The 19,085-nt window shown below is 44.3% G+C and overlaps 1 protein-coding gene across 12 annotated transcripts in view; it reads left to right on the forward strand.

Annotated features, from left to right (window-relative positions):
* SPIDR (scaffold protein involved in DNA repair) overlaps nucleotides 1-19,085 on the forward strand; it is a 367,405-nt gene that overhangs the window by 291,120 nt on the left and 57,200 nt on the right. Inside the window, exon 1 of one of the 12 annotated variants that reach the window (XM_061171857.1) lies at nucleotides 6,779-6,876. The exons of the other annotated variants lie outside the window; for them this stretch is intronic. Coding sequence (XP_061027840.1) covers nucleotides 6,821-6,876 — 56 coding nt within the window. The 5' untranslated portion in view covers nucleotides 6,779-6,820. Of the gene's footprint in view, nucleotides 1-6,778; nucleotides 6,877-19,085 lie in introns of those variants that run through there. 12 annotated transcript variants of the gene reach the window in all.

A 19,085-nucleotide genomic window follows, 5' to 3' on the forward strand; every position in this document is an offset into this window, starting at 1 on the left:
AATGTTCCATGTGGGCTTGAAAAGAATGTGTCCTCTGCAGTTGTTGGATGAAGTAGTCTATAGATACCACTTATATCCAGTTGATTAACAGTGTTGTTGAGTTCAACTATGACCTTGCTGATTTTCTACCAGCTGGATCTGTCCGTTTCTGAGAGAGAGGTGGTAAAGGGTCCAGCCGTGATAGGGGAGTCATCTGTTTCTCTTTGTAGTTCTGTTTTATCCCATGGAGTTTGATGCTCTGTTGTTAGGCACATACACATTAAGAGTTGTTACGTCTTCTTGGAGAAGTGACCCCTTTATCATTGTGAAATGTTCTTTATCTGTAACAACTTTCCTCACTTTGAAGTCTGCTCCGTCCGGAATTAAAGTATCTCCTCCTGCTCTCGTTATGTAAGTGTTAGCGTGTTATTTTCGGTGTTACGGTACCATAATACTATTACTGTGTTATTATGTCAGCATGGAATATTTTTCTTCATCCATTTACTTTCAATCCACTTTATATTTAAAGTGGCTTCTTTTTCTGTCTTTTGTGGCTTAATTGAGCATTTTATATGATAACATTTTCTCTCCTGTTTTTAGCACATCGGTTATGCCTATATTTTTACTTTTTTTGTGGTTGCCCTAGAGTTTGCAGTATACATTTACAACAAATCCAAGTCCCCTTTTAAATAACACGGATCACTTCTGGGTAGTGTGAGTACCTTATAAGAACAAGGCAATCCTGATTCCATCCCGCACCCCATCCCTTGTATTGTTGCTGTCATTCATTTCACTTATGTGTAAGCACACATAGGCATGTGTATGTATGCATAAGAAATATACATAAGCATACATAATCGAATACCTTGTTGCTATTATTATTTCAAACAAACTGTTATCTATTAGATCAATTAAGAATTAATATAAAAGTCTTTATTTTTACCTTCACTTATTCCTTCCTCAGTCCTCTTCCTTCATGTAGATCCGAGTTTCTGATCTATATCGTTCTCCTTCTCTCTAAAGAACTTCTTGTATCATTTCTTGCAAGGCAGGTCTACTGGCAACAGATTGCCCCAATTTTTGTTTGAGAAAGTCTTTATTTCTCCTTCACTTTTGAAGGATAATTTCACAGGGTACAGAATTCTAGGTTGGTGGGGCTTTTTTCTCTCAACACTTTAAATCTTTCACTCCACTCCCTTCTTGTTTGCATGGTTTCTTAGAAGTCAGGTATAATTCTTACCTTTTTTCCTCTGTAGAGAAGGTGGTTTTTTCCTCTGGCTTCTTTCGGGTTTTTTGTTTATTGTTCATTTTTTTGGCATTTATTCCTGCTTGGTGTTCTCTGAACTTCCTGGATCTGTGATTTGGTGTCTGACGTTAATTTGAGTGAGTACTTCAACTGAACGTGGAAATGGAGGTGATGACGGGAGACCCTGGAGGGGTGTCACACAGGCAGATGGAGTATGGGACTGGGGTTTGGGAGGGGTGGTGATGACATAACGACTCAGAGTCTGTACTGCAGGTTAACGTCTCAGGCCCCTAGTGTCAGCCCTGCACGTCCAGGGCAAAAAAACCCTTTCATCCAGCAGAATCGTGCATTGAATAACATTTTCAAGCTATTCAAGGACATGAAATAAAGGCCGGGACAACTCCCTAAGTTGTCAGTTGACATTGCAAGTAACTTCATACATTAAAAGGCTGGGTTAGGTCAAAACCTATGATACTATGAAATAATCCAGGCACTGTTTGCTTTATTCTTGGCCATGTTCATTTAGCCACATCTAGCAAAGATGGAGTAGAGAAACAGTTGTGGGTGCCAGACACCCAGATTCTTTATGCCACCAGGCAGTGTGGTCTGAGGCAAGCTGAGGATCCTCGGAGCCCCACACAAGTATCTGTGAGATGAAATGATGGAAAGAATCACCACAGCCCCTTCTAGCACTAACTAAAAGTCTGGGCGTTTTTAGCTGTGTAAAGAATTAAAATAGTGAGCATTTCTTTATCAGATGATTGCTTCCTCTTGGAAAGCAGTCAGTAAGGAATTATTTACATTTACTTAAGAATTTAGAATATCTGATAAGGCATTAATTTATCTTAGATTTAATGATACATTTGCACGACAAAAACTTAAGTACTCAAAGTGTGTATGTGTGCTTAAGAAATTGCTCAAAGTACTCTAGCTCTGCTTTTGAAAGTTTTCTCTGCCTCCTATATGTTATAGAGCTAAATCCAAGATCAGTCGGGAAATTGGCCTCATGCACGAATAGATCCTGTGGTCCTGCCCTCCCCACCTCTGCTCAGTGGTCCCTGCACACACATCTCTGCACATACTATTCAGTAAACAACAGAGAGAACCAAGCTCATCCGGTTCATTCACAGAGTATTTGGAAAGGGCTGTCTGAGCAGCCTTGACACACTGGCTGAAGTGGGGTGAGAGGCAGTGTTGGCATTTTCATTAGTTCTTTTTATAGCACTGAGCCAGCTGTAGCTGGTTAACTCAAGCCTGGGCTCCTATTAGTGTACAGGTCTCTTACGCAGGATAGAGGGCTTCTGATGGAAACAGATTTTGTTACTCATGATACCACCGACTGTGTTTACATGAACTCACCCAGTCTGTCATGCGATGTGATTTAGAAGGGTTCCGTTAAAACACAGGAACTCCCTGAGTGCTCTTCAAATCACCCTTGAAAACAAAAATACAGATAGCTTTCCTTATTAAACCAGCCATCCTTCACAGATATGCTTCCCGTGGATGACGCTTTCGAAGAGAGCTAGGATGTTTTCCCATCAGTGTTATAAAAACTGGGTGGAGGAAGTTGTTTTTCCGCTGCCCACAGCAAGGAATCATCATCTTACAGGGGGTAGAGGATAATTTACCCAGGCATTTCTGGATAAATTAAATAGAAGTGTTTGTATTGCTGTAGCTTTTCAAGGGGTGAACTCTGACTGAAGGCAAAATCTAACTTTTTAGACATCATTAATAGCTAGATGGAAATAAATGTATGTATATATATTCATTTCTATCTATAGGAGTGGAAATGGGAAATAAAAAACATTTTGAATGGAGAGTGTTTATTGGATTCTTGTGTGGCTTGTTTTGGGGATTAAAGGATAAACCAATTTAGCCAGTGTTCTGAAGTAGCCAAGAATCTGTGAGGCTCAGCTACTTCCTGGATCAGTCTCACCAGAAATTAGAAAATATCGTCTTCTTTTAAACCTGATTTATTGGCAGAAGTGAGCTGAGGCATTTGAAATGATGAAGTCGTGAAAACACAAGGGCTGAGATTCTTCCTGTAACAGTTGTAGCAGCTGTTTGAGGAGACGCAGGCACCTCTCACAGGATCCAAAATTGTCCTTGATGCCTCCTGATGCTTTCTTTTTCCCCAGAACAGGGTCTGACAGTCTCAGAGATTTAGTAGTTCCGTTTCTAGGGTGGTGCTAGGGGCTGGACTGTCATCCACCTCACAGGGTTGTTTAGGGGGTTAAATGAAGCAGCAGAGGTGAGGTGCCCGGCTCACAGTGGCGCTTCGTTTTGTTCTCATTTATAGAGCAGGGTTAGCAAGTGCAGTATTTTAGGCTGTCGCAGTCACTCACCTCAGCCTTTGTGGTGTGAAAGCAGCTCTGGGCAAGAACGCCTGAACAGATGGGCTGGTCCCAATGAAACTTTATTTACAAAGACAGGTAGCAGGAAGAATTTGGCCCACAGGCCGTAGTTTGCCAACCCACGATCTATACAAAGAGGCGAATTTCTTTATGTCTCATATTTCCTTTGAAGGATAAAAGAGAATTTTCAGCCAGTGTTTACTATAGTTGTAACTTCCCACAGTGTTCATCAAAATAACACGTGAAGTTGTAAGTATATGCTTACGTATTTTTGAACTACATACAAAAAAGAATGTGTAAAGTTAAAGTGCTTAATGTATTAATATATTAATTTTCAGATAAAATAGCTCCTGTCACATGTGGTGAAATGATGTGACTGTAGAAATGTCAGGATTCCTCTGTGTACTTGGCCTTCAGATGTTGAATTACAAAATGATAGAGGCAGCATAGCAAACTTAGGAGCCAAAGTAAGGTAAAAAAACCAAACCTTTATACCAGGGTTTATGATTTGCGAGTGAGAGAATGAACACGGGAAAATAGAAAGCCCAAGGAAAAAATGTAAATCAGAGTCTGGGTGGAAGCAGGGCTCATGCAGATTCTGAGGGAAGCAGTGGGGAGTGGGAAGGAGCCCAGCGTTTGTGTTCCCCCCGCTATCCCTGGCGCCCCGCGGTCTCCCGACCCGGGCAGGCGGAGGGCATCGCGGCTTCACTTGCCCTGTGGCGCGCGTGCGGTGCTTCTCGAGCTTCCGCGTCCGCCGGGCCGGGCCGCGGACTCACCTGGTCCACGGGCGGCCGGCGCCCTCCGGGACAGCGGGGCGGCGGCAGGTCGCAGAGAAGAGGCGCCGTCTCCTGCGCCTCGTTCTCGTCCCGGCGCTGTGGCCCTGCGCCTGGCCGAACGCTCGCGGCTGAGCCGGCACCACCGGTCCGCCCTTCCGGGGATGGAGATCAGCCCACCGCGTGTGCCCCGTGGGCTCAAAGGCAGGAGAGCAACGGTCATCCGCGGGAAGTCACCTGCCGCCCTCAGGGGTCGGCAGGGGTCGGAGCAAGCCTGGAGCAGACCCGGCGTCCCGAGGGGAGGGCGCGAGGCAGGGGAGGTGGGCCCGCGCGTCCCTGGCAGCCTCTGCGTGACCCCCAGGCCTTGAAACAGTGGGGACAGCAAAGGCCGCGGCCCTCGGCCTCAGGCTTTGAACTTAACTCATTACAGTAAGTTTGAAGGAAGGTCTGTCCTGGGGTCATACAAACAGTTCTGGAAATTAAGAATTGAGGCTTTTGTCTACAATTACATGGGTCTTACCTCCTCATAATTCCGTATTTCATGTGCTAGTTAATGGATTTTTAAAACCACACAAATAGTACTGCATATTTTTAAACCAGAAAGTAGCACAGAAAAGCACTGGATTCAGGAATCGTCACAATAGATACAGCAGGGCAAACGGTGAAAGAGTACCTTTGTATCTCAAAAACAGGTTTAGATTTATTTGTTCCGATCATATGAAAAAGGAATGAAGGGCTGATGAAGAATTCTTACTTGATTTTTCAGGGTTCACAACTCATCAGAAATTCAGAGAATCAACATACGGTTTTCATTTATAATTGTACTTTATTTTCTGGAAGGCCAGTGAAATACAGCTCCTTGATTTATATGAAATTTACTCCGTGACAAGCTAAGTCTTTCTAGTGAGACCAGAATCCAGGATTCAGCCGTTACCTCGGGCTGATCTGAGAGAACTGAAGAGCCAAATGTTTTGTTGCTTTAGATTATTAAGTGATGATAACCATGAGCATTTATAATATTATTTTTAAATTGGCCTTGTGAGGTTTTAAGACACAGAACTGAATGTACTGCCAGATATTTTTGCAGGAGTCACAGATGTGAGAGAGAATTCTGCACACACAGCCCCCTCCCCAACACCCAAACAGAACATATTTTGCGTTAAACCCTTTGGAATGGACTATTTTTAGAAAAATGTCAGGGGGGTTAGGAAATGTTTTTTCACAACTTTTTTCATTACATCCCATTAAAAAAGAAAAATTTACATTTTAATTTAATTGTGAGATGTCCTGTACTGTGATTGATTCTACTGATAGTGAAATGCCAAGTTGAACTACCATCCCATCTTTGTCAAACAAACAGCAGAGTTTTACCTACTCTGAAATTTGAGAGATAACACATGGTACCCAGGCGTGGGCCAGGCTTGGCAGGGCTACACCACCAGCAGGGTTGCTCAACACTGCACTCTGCACCGCTTGTGCTCACAGCCCGTCTTGTGCATGAAATAATGTGACCGTGGGAGTGACAGCCTGGTCCATTAATGTGTTTGTGTCATTTTAACGGATAAAAGCAACATGGTGACATCTATAGAAAATTTCAAAATTTGCACTAATAGAAAAATTATTCTATTCGCTGTATAATCATTTTGTAGTTATCTTCTAGTCTTTTTTATAATACGTCTTTTAAGCCGAAATCATGAAACATTTTGTTCTTAGCCCAAAGAATGTCAGCACACTGTAATCATTTTTACTGCCTCTGTGCAACATTTCAATTTGACTGTGTACACAAGGGAGAAAAAAGGGAACTTGGTTGAGAACCTACAGTATGCCAAGTGCTTGTGTTTTTGTTTGCTTGTTTGAGGGGCTAATTAAGCACATAAAATACCCACGCAGTACCTGCCAGTGGCACTCTGCACAGCAGTGATGGAAAAGGCCAGCACCTGGGAGAGGTGGGTGTGAGTTTTCCCATTGCTCAGAGGAGACCGCTAAGAGGGCGGGAGGCCGGAGACTTGTCTCAGGCCAAGCTAGAACTCAAAGCCGAGTCTGTGTGCCTCTGAGCAATTTGCTGTTCTAAATGTAGCAGCCAAGGTATTTCACATTCTGTAGCTACCACTGGTTATAGCATAAGCATGGTTACTCTCACTCACTCTGGTGCGACCTGCACTGGCACTGATGATAGAAAAACTACAGGTAATATTTTTATTTGAATGTGAGCAGTTACTGTCAGCTGTCAAAACAGGTGGCTGTAATCTGGTGTTTGGAAAATTAACGTTGATAACATTGTTTCTTGATGTCTAGAACATTTTTAAACAAAAAGCCAGTCATGTATCCAGTCATAAAATTGCGTAAACTCTTTGATGAAGAAAGAAAGTAAAAGTCCCTGAGCATTTCATGTCACCTCTTGCCGCTTCTGGCTGTGTGGGTGGCAGTGCTTTTCTTAGGAAAGGGACAGTAACAGGGCTAACAGCACCATGAAAACAAGGACAACGCTACTACCTGTTGCTGGACCTCCGTGCCATGCTGCCAGGTGTGTATGAGATGATTTGAAAGATGGGGTTTTTTTTTTTCCTTTTTAAGACTAGACAGGGACATGTTTTAAAAACAAACAAACAAAAACAGGTATAAAGATGTGGGAAAGTAGATTTCAAAGATGAAGGAAAAAGAGAGGGAAGAAGCATCCCTTCTAGTCAGAGATCACTGTGTAGAACTATTTGTATATTAGGACTAAAATGTTACCACTTAGAGCAAACCCAGAAGAGAGAAAACACAGGCCTTGGCTTGAGTGTGTGTGTCCTGTTTTGCCTCCGACGTGTGGATGCGTCTCCCTGACCTTCCTGGGCTGTGTGAGTTAGAGGAGGATGTGGCTGGGAGGCCTGTGCTGTCCTGGGTGAACAAGCACCGTCTCCGACGGGGGTAGGAAGGTGCTGGTGAGACAGATACTCGGCTTCAGGTCTCACTGCTTCTCGTGTCCTGTTGGTCAGGGCTTATGGTGGAAGTAATGGTCATTTTCCTTATTGTACAGCAGAGCCCACAGGTGTATTTGGGGAGTGAATGCTGTAATTATGTTCAGTAGAGTTTTTCACATTGTGTTATTTCTGGTAGGTTTTTTTTTTTTTTTTAATTAGAATTTTTGCTGAGATCATTGGAGAGTCACATGTAGTTATAAGAAGTAATGCAGTGTAGGTTCGTGTGTGCCCCACACAGTTCCATCACCGCAAAATCCCTTCTGTTGCCCTTTCATAATCACACCCGCTTCCCTCTGTCCCACCTCCCTCCCACCCCGCCCCAGTGCCTGGCAGCCGCCCATCTGTTCTCCCTTTCTATCATTTTCTCCTTTCAAGAATATTATGTAAGTGTTGTGTAGATGTGCAGTGTGTAATCTTCGGGAATTGGCCTTTTTCGCGCAGCGTGATTCCCTGGAGGCTCGCCTGAGTTGTCTCTGAGTCAGTGGTGTCCATCCCTCTCTGTTGCTGAGTGTGCCCCTGGCTCTGGACGCCCCGCAGTTTGACCTCGCGTCTCACTGTTGGAGGACTTCAGGGCTGTTATGAATAAAGCTTCTGTGAGCGTCCGTGTATGCAGGCTTTTGTGTGAACCTGTTTTCGTTTCTCTGGGGCAAACGCCCCGGCGTGCAGTTTCTGGGTGGTAGGGCAGTTACAGGCTCGGTTTGATGACAAGCTGCCGCACTGTTCCAGAGTGGCTGCAGCATCTGCCTTCCCGCCAGCAGTGTGTGAGGGACCCAGTTTCTGAGCAGTGTCACCAGTGCTTGGCGCTGTCACTGTGTTTTATTCAGCCGTTTTGATTGGTGCTTGTGTGTTGAATTTTAAACCAAGGGTTTTGAATTTTTAATACCTTTTACTTTCCCCATGTTGGGACATATCTCGTGAACTACTTTAACAAATCTGAGTTTATCTTTCTGTGGGTCCCACTGGACTATAAAAGCATCAATATAAGAAATTGTTTCATTCAGGTCTGCATCCCTCACATAGAAAGCGGGGCCAGGCTCAAGTGTGGCTGACGGGAGAGGAGAGGGGACAGAGAGAGAACTGTCTGCTGACTGCATTCACCACCACTATCAGCTAATATTCACTAAGCACGTTCAAAGTACACAGCAATATCATGGCTTGAAAAAAGCATAGTGAACTTAAGTTAGAGATGATCTCAGCTAGATTCTCAGCTAGATCCTAGATGCAGAAAACAAAGAAAAGAAACTTTTCCACGTACAAAAGTGAGAGAGAAAACTCTTCATGTTCTGAGTCTCTGTAACCCTCCAAGGGAAAACCTCTACTCCTTACCTACCTGAAGTCAGCAGAGGTGTTCACTGCAGGCACTGTTTCTCTTTTTTGAGCGTCATGCTGCCTGCCTGGCGCAGGAGAGCGTGCCCTCACCCGCCCGGGACCTGTGCCGGCACTGCCAGCTGGATCCTGGTCCTGCAGCGTTGGCTGCCTCGTCTTTCACGAGGTATTATTTGTCGACAGGATTGCAGCCTCTGCTTTCTGCTTTGCAGTTTGTTAGCCACAGAAATGAAATAATGGAGCATTCAATGGCTAGAGGAAAGTTTGCACCATCCATGGGGATAACTAGCAAGTTTCTAGTGAATCGCTTATATTTCTGGCTGTAAGAATTAAACACCTCGCCCCAGGAAAGCCTATCTATCATCAGGTAACACTTTACTTGACAGCGGGACCCCAAACTTTGCTCTACCATCGTTTAAAAAGAGCTGTGGAAGAACTGTAAGCAAGCATCAAATGTTAAAAAACCAGATTACCCGAAGAAGAGGCTATGTGAGCGAAAATGCCTCCGACCCTAGGAGGGAGCAGGAGGCCTGCCTGCAGACCCACGTCCCAGCGGGTGAAGATTGGGCAGACACACTCGTTGGCTTTCTGTGCGGCCGCGGGCAAGGTAGCCCGTCCGCAAAGGGAGCTGTTTCCCTGTGCGCACGGAAATTGAGTCAGGAAAGCTTTCTAAGCAATTCGTGAATGCTGTACTGAGAAATGAGGTTAAATCTAAAACTGTAGCAATTTAGAAACATGTACTAGTAACAAAAGAGTAAAATAGTCATGCTAGTCAAGAAAAATATTATCCCATTACGCTGTATGCTTTAAACTTACACAGTGCTGTATGTCAGTTGTATCTCAGTAAAACCGGAAAAAATAAAGTAAAGCTAAATAAAGTGGAAAACTATTATTCCTTCCCAGTGTAGTGCAGATCGCCAAATCGCTACTGGAGGCTTCAGCTTCAGGGCGAGGGGTCCTGGAACCCACATAGCAGTTATCATTGTCTACATAGACTGAAATAGTGTCTGCCACAGATATATACTACTTTTTGAAAGTATGTAGATGTGATTTTTTTTTTTTTTAATTAACTAAAGTTCTTACTTTACTCACATTTCCTTAAATTTTTCCTTAATGTTTTTATTCTACCCCTGGACCCCATCCAGGGACCACATCACATTTAGTGGTCATGTCTCTTTAGCCTCCTCTGGGCTGTGATAGTTTCTCAGACTTTCCCAGTTTTTGATGCCTTGACAGTTTCGAGGGGCACTGGTCAGGTATTTTGTAGAATCCCCTGAACTGGAGTTTATCTGATTACTCAGGATTAGACTGGGGTTTGTGGGTTCAGGGGAAGAAGTACGCATTTTCATCACACCGTATCAGGGTGCCCGCTGTCCGCATGACCTGTCACTGTTGCTGCTGGCCTTGATTGCTGGCTGAGGTGGTCTCCACTGGGAGGTTCCACCTCTCCCCTGCTCACCCTGAAGTCTTTGGAAGGAAGTCAGTCTGTACAGCCGCCCCCTAAGGCGCGAGTTCTGACACCCTCCGTGCCAGGGGAGTAATGATTCGGAGTTCCTCTGCAGAGCAGATTTCTCTTCTCCCTCACTTATTTTCTCAATTATTTAGATCAGTATGGACTCATGAATGTTTATTTTATATTTGGATTATAATCCAATACTGTTTTACTTATTTTGTTTGCTCAGATTGTTCCAGCTTTGGCCACTGAAGCTCTTTGCGCTGACTCCTTGTCTCTTTGAGGTACTCCTGTCATTGTGGGTTTCCGGTTTGGCTTTGCTTTGTTTTCAGCATTTTCTTACTTCCTGACACTACATGATGCTCCAGGCTCATCTTGTTTGTTTCCTGCCCCAGGCCTAGAATCAGCCATATCTCCAAGGAGTTCCTTTTGTTGGAGAATGGTTTTGAGATACCACAAAACACAGGAAGATTAAGAAAATACAAGTTCATTTTAAAGCATTACAGGGTTGCGACCAGCTTCAGTAGTCATGGCCAGATAGAGGCTTCAGAAAGAGGAGTGCTCAGTTCTGGAATGTTTGATGTGTAGCTCTGACCATGGGCAGGGATTGTCTGTAGCCCACGGAAAAGGTCCTTCTCTCAAAATTGTTCTCTACATAGAGCTTTCTTTAGCTTTTGTCCTCATTTCTGTCTCTCAGACAGTTTTCAGTATCACCCTCGACCTCTCTTTCCGTAGACAACACGTTTCTCACTTACTGCTGTCACGAGGGTTTCTGGAGGAGCCTCGGTGTCTCTGCTGCGGATCCCAGCAGCCCCCCTCCCTGGTCTGCTTTGCTGGGCCTCTTAGCTACGTGCCAGTGTCACCACGTCCTCGAACCATTTCAGGGTATTTCTGCACAATAAGGCTCCTCTGAATGGTTTACCGTTTGTTTTATGAGACTCTGGCGCCTAGATGCTATGGTTTCTATGATCTGTGACTATGGTATTAAAAGAATGTGCATTCTCAAATACTTTTTAAAATATTGTTTGGCTGGATAAAAACTAGGTATTTTAGCTACTGGTTGCCAAATAGTAAGAGCCTTTTTTTTTAGCATCACAAATACTGTTTTTATGATTTGGGATTCTTAGCTGAGATGTATTTAGTGGTGGTTGTCTAATGAAAATTGTACTAAGCAATAAATAGAAGGAAAGAAAAAATAATCTGGGCACACGCTTCCTTTGTTGTGTGTCACTCATTTTCTCAGGACATGTTTCCATGTAGATATTCTATAGTTCTTGACACGTAAGTAACGTTTTCTTGTAGATTTTCTCCTAAGTCATCCCAACAATTATATATTAAAAGACCCAGGTCAAAAAAAATCACGGGGTCTCTGCTGTCAAGGGACTCCTAGTCTAGATACGTGAACGGGTACGGTCCTGATCTCACCTGTCAGAAACTTAACAGTATTCTACGACAGTGAGCACAGGTTTGTTTTGTTCATGCTTTTGTTTTTGCCTTTGTGGTGGTTATTCATTTATCCAGGGAAGAGTGTATACCACTCCCTTCCCCCACGATCTACTTCTCGTTGGCATCTGCATAGTTGAAGGAGTTAGGCTCGGTGACAAAGGCATCTACTCCACTTAACATAGACAGAAAGAGGTTTACCACAGGGTTCAGAAAGCTTATAGAAGCGTTGGGAAAAGTGAAGAAACAGACTCTGTGCTGGACCTTTAGGAAAGACTCTCAAAGCAATGCTGAAGAGCCAGGCCACCGTGAGAGCCGCTGCCCCTCCCGCAGCTGCACGTCCGTGCTCCAGCTCTCCACCAACTCCGCAGCCACTCCTGGTGGTGCCTCTTTTCTGCCTTTTGACCCTTCAGAGCAATTGCCCAGACCCTGAGAGCTTTGTTAATGTCATGCTTGGCAGCGGAAGTGGCAAAGTCAGACCCCTCTGCCTTGGCATCACTTCTGCCTTTGATTGACAGGTCCTAAGTTGCAGGAGGAACTCTAGCTGCAGGGAACCCGAGATGCATAGAGCTTTCTTCCAGCCTCTGGATTCTGGGAAAGCCCAAAGAAGGCAATTGGAATCCTTCACATCTACCAAAAGAGTTACAAAGAATCGAAAAGAGAGAAGTAAAAATGTGTGAAAGAAATACAGGCACACCTCGAAGACACTGAAGGTGCAGCTCCAGACCACCACAATAAAGCAGATATCACAATAAAGCAAGTCACACGAATGTTTTGGTTTCCCAGTGCGTATAAAAGTTATGTTTACACTACACTGTTGTTTATTAAGTGTGCAACAGCATTATATCTAAAATAAACAGTATACATACCCTAATTAAAAGATACTTTATTGCAGGAAAAATGCTAACCATCATGGGAGCCTTCATTCAGCAAGTCGTGTATTTTTGCTGGTGGAGGGTCTCGCTTCAGCGTTGATGGCTACTCACTGAAGGCTGGGGTTGGTGTGGCAGTTTCTTGAAATGAGGCAACAATGAAGTTTGCTGCATCGATCAACTCTTTCTGTCATAAACGGTTTCTCTGGAGCTTGCAGTGCTGCTCGATAGCGTTTTAGCCACAGGAGAACTTCTTTGAAAATGGAAGTCAGTCCTCTCAAACCTTGCTGCTGCTTTATCAACTAAGTCTTTGTAATATTCTAAATCCTTTGTTGCCATTCCAACCGTCTTCACCACCTCTTCACAAGGAGGAGATTCCATCTCAAGAAACCACTTTCCTTGCGCATCCGTAAGCAGCAGCTCCTCACCTGTTAAGAGTTTTATCCTGAGATGGCAGCACGTCAGTCCCATCTTCAGCCTCCACTTCTGGTTCTCCTTCTCTTGCTGTTTTCACCACATCTGCAGTCCTTCCTCCACTGAAGTCTTGAACCCCTCAAAGTCATCCATGAGGGTCAGAATCCACTTCTTCCAGACTCCTGTTACTGTGGATATTTTGACCTCTTCCCATTGCATGAATCACAGATATTCTTAATGGCATCTAGAATGGAGAATCCTTTTCAGAAGGTTTGCAGGTGACTTTGCCCAGATCCATCAGAGGAATCCCTGTCGATAGCAGCTATAGCCTTGCAAAATGAACTTCTTAAATAATAAGACTAGAAAGTTAAAATTATTCCTTGATCCATGGGCTGCAGAATGGATGTTGTGTTAGCAGGCATGAAAACAACATTCATTCCATTGTACAACATCTTCATCAGAGCTCTTGGGTGACCAGGTGCATTGTCAATGAATATTAATATTTTGAGAGGAACCATTTTTTCTGAGGAGTAGGTCTCAACAGTGGGTTTAAAATATTCAGTAAACTATGTTGTAAACAGATGTGCTGTCATCCAGACTTCTTTCTGTTTATAGAGCACAGGCAGAGTAGATTTAGCATAATTCTTAAGCGCCCTAGGATTTTCAGAATGGTCGATGCGCATTGGCTCAACTTCAAGTCACCAGCTGTTTTAGCCCCTAACCAGTCAGTCTGTCCTTTGTAGCTTTGAAGCCAGGCATTGACTTCTCCTCTTCAGCTATGAAAGTCCTAGATGGCATCTTCTTCTAGTAGAAGGCTGTTTGATCTGCATTGAAAATCTGTTGTTCATTGTAGCCACCATCATGAATTATCTTTGCTAGATCATCTGGATGACCTGGTGCAGCTTCTACATCAGCACTCACTGCTTGACCTTGCACTTTTATGTCATGGAGATGACTTCTCTCCTTAAGCTTCATGAACCAGCCTCTGCTAGCTTTAAACTTTTCTTCTGCACCTTCCTCACCTGTATCAGCCTTCATAGAATTGAGGAGAGTTAAATCAGCAATAAGTCTGTTTCACTTTCTTACCATTTGTGTGTTCACTGAAGTAGCACTTTTAATTTCCTTCAAGAACTTTTCCTTTGCATTCACAGCTTGGCTGTTTGGCTCAAGGGGCCTAGCTTTTGGCCTGTCTTGGCTTTCGACATGCCTTCCTCACTAAGTGTGATCATTTCTAGCTTTTGACTTGAAGTAAGAGATGTGCAACTCTTCCTTTCACTTGAACACTTAGAGGACATTGTAGGGTTATTAACTGGCCTAATTTCAATATTGTTGTATCTCAGGGAAAAGAGAGGCATAAGGAAGGTAGGGAGACCGGGGGAATGACGGTTGGTGGAGCAGAGTCAGAACACACAACATTTGTTGATTAATTTTCCGTCTCATGTGGGTGCAGTTCGTGGTACCCCAAAACAATTACGATAGTAACATCAGTGACGACTGATCACAGATCACCATAGAATAATACAATAGTAAATGAAAAGTGTGAAATATTACGAGAATTACCAAAAAGTGACACAGAGACACAAAGTGAGCAAATGCTGTTGGAAAGATGGCACTGATAGATTTGCTTGACACTGGGTTGCCACAGACCTTCAATTTGTTTTAAAAAATGCAATATCTGCGAAGCACAATAAAGTAAAGCTCAATAAAACGAGGTCTCCCTGTAGAGGAGAACAACAAAGCCCCACAGTCCTAAAATTTCATTTTAGAATGCCGTTGCTATGGAATGCAGGGTGGGCAAAAAAAAATTTATCTTTTAACTTAATGTTCTGTCTTTTTAAAAGAATTCAGAGTCCCCAAATTTCTGGATACATTACTTGATAACAAGTATTAAAACTATAAAAATTTGGGACTTCCCTGGCAGTCTAGTGGTTAAGAATCCGCCTTCCAATGCAGGGGACGCGGGTTTGATCCCTGGTCGGGGAACTAAGATCCCACATGCTGCAGGGCAGCTAAGCCTGCATGCCCCAACTACTGAGCCCATGTGCTCTGGAGCCTGGGTGCCACAACTAAAGAGAAGCCCATGCGCTGCAACGAAGAGCCCGCATGCTGCAACAAAGATCCTGCGTGCCGCAACTAAGACCCAATGCAGCCAAAAAATTAATAAATTAAATAAATTTTTTAAAAACTAAAATTTTATGCTATAGACTACAACTGTTGAGCTTTGATGTAAAAGGGGAATTTAATTAGTAGATGCTGATAATGGTGGTATGCATAGTTGAGGTGCACTTCAAAATATTTTTGAAATAAGCAAATCTTAGTGCAGACATATTTCATACATTAAGAAATTAAATAAATAAAATTAATCAATTCCCACTTTTCTCTGTGCTACTTGCTGCTCCGGTGCACAAACTTGTGTTATTTCTGAATGTTTTTTTAGTCCTGTGATGTCATAAAGTTCATCATAGATTCTTTCCTGCTTTATATTCGAAGGAATATTCAATTCAACACATTTACTTGTGTGCCTGTTCTAGATGAGACATTTTTAGAGATCTAATGCTCAATGGCAGTGGGATTATTAAATAGTTAGTGCTCCAGAGTAACAGTGTTAAGGTTTCATAGCTCTTGAAACTCTAGACTAAAATGTGGCGGCACTAAAGCAGACACAGTGGGTGCCACGTGCGGCTGAGAGCTGCTAGTCAGTGTTTAGCCTCTGGGGGATAGAAACTAACCCTGCAGGGGAGGGACCACGGAAGTGGGAACTCCCAGCCCTGGGGCTGTCTCAGCCTCTGCCAGCCCAGCACGTGCAGGACCTGGGTGAGAAGAATGAATTCCCTAAACGGTCTAGCTCAGTGGTGAACAGAAATGGGACACCTGCCTGTACTTTGGGGAGATCAAATCCGACATGACCACAGCCTTTGGGGCGTAAGAGCAGTGGCAGGTCTGCGTGGCAGCGTCAGGCTCAGCGTGGTGTTGTGGCCTACGTGGCATGTGCGCGCACGGATCAGCTTCCGTGGCCCTGGCTGAGGAGGCCCCCAGGCCTGCCCGGGTGTGGTGAGGGATGACCGTGGGGAGGGCCCTGTACCCTGAGGCAGCCCCCTGCTCCACCACTCTCAGCACCTCCTGCAGGGCAGCGTTGTTGTGTCCTCTGAGACCTCTCACGAACAGTAACTCTCGTAAAATGTTAATGCTTTTCTCATTTTAAAAACAGTTATTAATAAGAGAGGAAATTCAGTGAAGGTTGAAAAAGCAGTTGTGAATATGTGAGTCTGTTCATGGAAAACTCTAAAAAAAATGTAATTTGATGGAAGGCAAGATGTACAAATATTCCCAGGTTTTGTAATTTGGGAAATTATAAAGGTCTTGGAATGTATCTTATTCATACATGAGGAATCTGGCATATCGAATCTAGAATACTCTCATTTGTTCTACTTTGTTCTCCTGCAGTGAAAATAACTGCCACGGTGTTGGTCTTCTCAGCCTGCATCTAACAGAGAGATAGCTGTCAAGGTCTATAAAGGCCTTAAAACGTGGATGCTATGTACACAACCCGTGGGGCACTTCTCCTAAACAGAGTGCATTATTAAGTCACATTCAGCCCGTATCTACTTACTTGTGATGGAAAATACTAATATGCAGATGATTAATTGATACAATACCCTTTATTTTCTGTTCTGCTTTATGTAGTGTTCTCCATGTTTCTATAAGTGTGATCTTCTGTTTTAGAGAAAGCTGCAACTCCATAGTTGAAATGTATTTCGTATATTATATACAAAAAAAGCATTTGCCATGAAAAAACTTTGAACTGTGTATTCAAAAACATTAATAATGAAGAGTGTTATTTGAAATGGAAAGACTTTCCTTCCTACCCCAAATGGGATAGTCGTTCAGCTCTATGCTGTCATGGCCTGGTGGAGCAATACCTAACACGTCCTTTCGGTTTATGAAAGGTTGGTTTTTTCCATATGTTTTATTCAACTGTATAAATTTTTGGGGGTCCTTCGTGATAGTGACATGCAGACGCTTGTTAATCACACTGTTTAAACTCGAAGCACAGTGTCCGTGGAGTTCACATTTCTGGAACCTGTGGGCTCCACCCTCAGTCTGTCCTGGCTGGTCCTTGGCAGTGACTCCTGATAACACCAACGCTGAGTCATGGCCAAGCCAGTGCCATGGGGTCACCAGGGAGCCAGGACCCAGGGGATTACAGCCTCCACTGCTGGCCTCCCTGGCCACCTGCTGGCAAGAGGGTGAGAGCACAGCCAAGCAGAGCGTGGATCTGCACGGAGGCCGAGGTCGCTTCCCTCCTCTTTGGAATTAAGGGCTCACGGTTGTTTGCTGTCCTTGTGGGAAGTGACACCGTGCTGTGTACGGAGGAACCTGGGTGGGGCGTCAAGGTTACCTGGAGTGACTAGGACACGGGAGGCCTAGGCGAGAGCCCTTGGAGGAGGGGCCTAAATGAGGAGGCGGAGCCGGCCTGAAAAGCTTCCTGTGCCCCAGGAAGCAGAAAGGGAGCTGGCCTGGCGGGGCTGGGCTCTGCGGCCCCAGGGCCCTGACGGCGGAGCCGCCCTGAGGAGGCAGGCAGCTTCCGGGTTCGGGCATGGGGTGGGTGGGCCTGATCTGTGCTTACAGAAGAGCGCTTTGGCTGCCCCCGGTCACAGGGGATGTGGCAGAGCAGGAACCCGAGGAGGGTTACAAGGCCATTTCAGGAATCCAGACAGGGGAGGGTGTGGTCTGGGCAAGTGTGCTGGTGAGGAAGTGGTGAAAAGTAGAGAGATTCAGGATCTGTTTTAAAGGTGCCGAGGGCTGGATGTGCGATGATGGACGGGAGGGGAGTCAGGGACGATGGTGGGGCTGCTGGTTTGACGGCAGCTCGGTTACTGAGGCGGGTGACCCGGCGCTGGGTGGCGCTGGGTGGAAGTCAAGAGTTCCAGTGTGTCCTTGAGATCAAGGTGCCCGTGAAACACTGGCCTGGACCAACCCAACTGGATATGAGCTCGCAGTGGAGGATAGGTGAGGACATGAGAGCCAGGCCCTGTGCCCAGAAGGGAGCTGTCTCCTTTATTCTTCACAAAAACACCATATGATAGGTAACATCTAGCTGTTAGAAGCAGATATTAATGAAAGCCACTTTCTAAAGGTAAAGGGGTTTTCGGGGACTTCCCTGGCAGTCCAGCAGTTAAGGCTCTGTGCTTCCACTGCAGGGGGCGCGGGTTCGATCCCTGGTTGGGGAACTAAGATCCCGCCTGATGCGCGGTGCAGCAAAAAAAAAAAAATTATAGGGGTTTTCCCCTTTAATGTAACAGATAGACCAATGAAACAGAAGAGAAAATCCCAAATATATACGGGAATTTCATAAATAATATACATATCTCAAAGCAGTGGGGAGAGGTGAACCACGCAGTAAATGGAGTAAGGACAATAGATAAGTCATCTGGGGAAAAAAACTGGGCCGGTTTCTTTCAACCCGCACTAGGATAAATTACAAATGGAGCAAAGATTTTAAACATAAAAATTAAAACTGTAATAGTTCAAAAGAAATCACAGGAAAATTATCTTCAAGTGGAAGTTTTCTAACTGTGACTTAACATCCAAAGGTCCCAAAAGAAAATAGTAATAAATCCTATTAAATCTGCATGGTAAAGTCAAAAGTTAAATGGCAAACTGGGAACATGCCTTTGTAATCTGTAATACAGAGCGTCAGTCTCTCTGATAAACAAAGTGTGCACAGAAATTAATAGAGAAAAAGCCTCCAACCCAAGAAGCAAAAGGATATGAACACACAGTTCATAGAAAACAAGAAGCAGATGAAAATATGTTGTGTCTCATGATTAAAGAAATGCAGATTAACACTTTTATCAAATTTGCAGAAATCCAAAATTTTAGTGACGTCTGTTTGGTGAGGCTGAGGGGGAATGTGCCTTTGCTCTGAATGGTGGAGGGAGAATAAGTTGTCGCTACATGGGGTGGAGAGGCCGTGGGGAGTGTGTGTGTGTGAGTGCACGTGGTGTGCCTGAGCAAAAGCATGGATTTTAAGCATGTTATGTCTTTAACCCAACACTTCCTCTTATTGGATTATATCCTACAGGTACACCTGCACACGTATGGAGTACAGGGTTATTCTTTGCCCTGTTGTTTATGATAGCAAATGTGGAAATAGCCGAAATGGTCAGCACTAGAGGGTTAAAATTAAATCACATACAGTGGGATACTTACTGCATAGCTGTCTATCTGTGCTGCTATAAAAAAAAGAATGAGGAAGCAC

The sequence above is a fragment of the Eubalaena glacialis genome, chromosome 17 (assembly GCF_028564815.1).
Source record: "Eubalaena glacialis isolate mEubGla1 chromosome 17, mEubGla1.1.hap2.+ XY, whole genome shotgun sequence".
Taxonomy (NCBI): Eukaryota; Metazoa; Chordata; class Mammalia; order Artiodactyla; family Balaenidae; genus Eubalaena; species Eubalaena glacialis.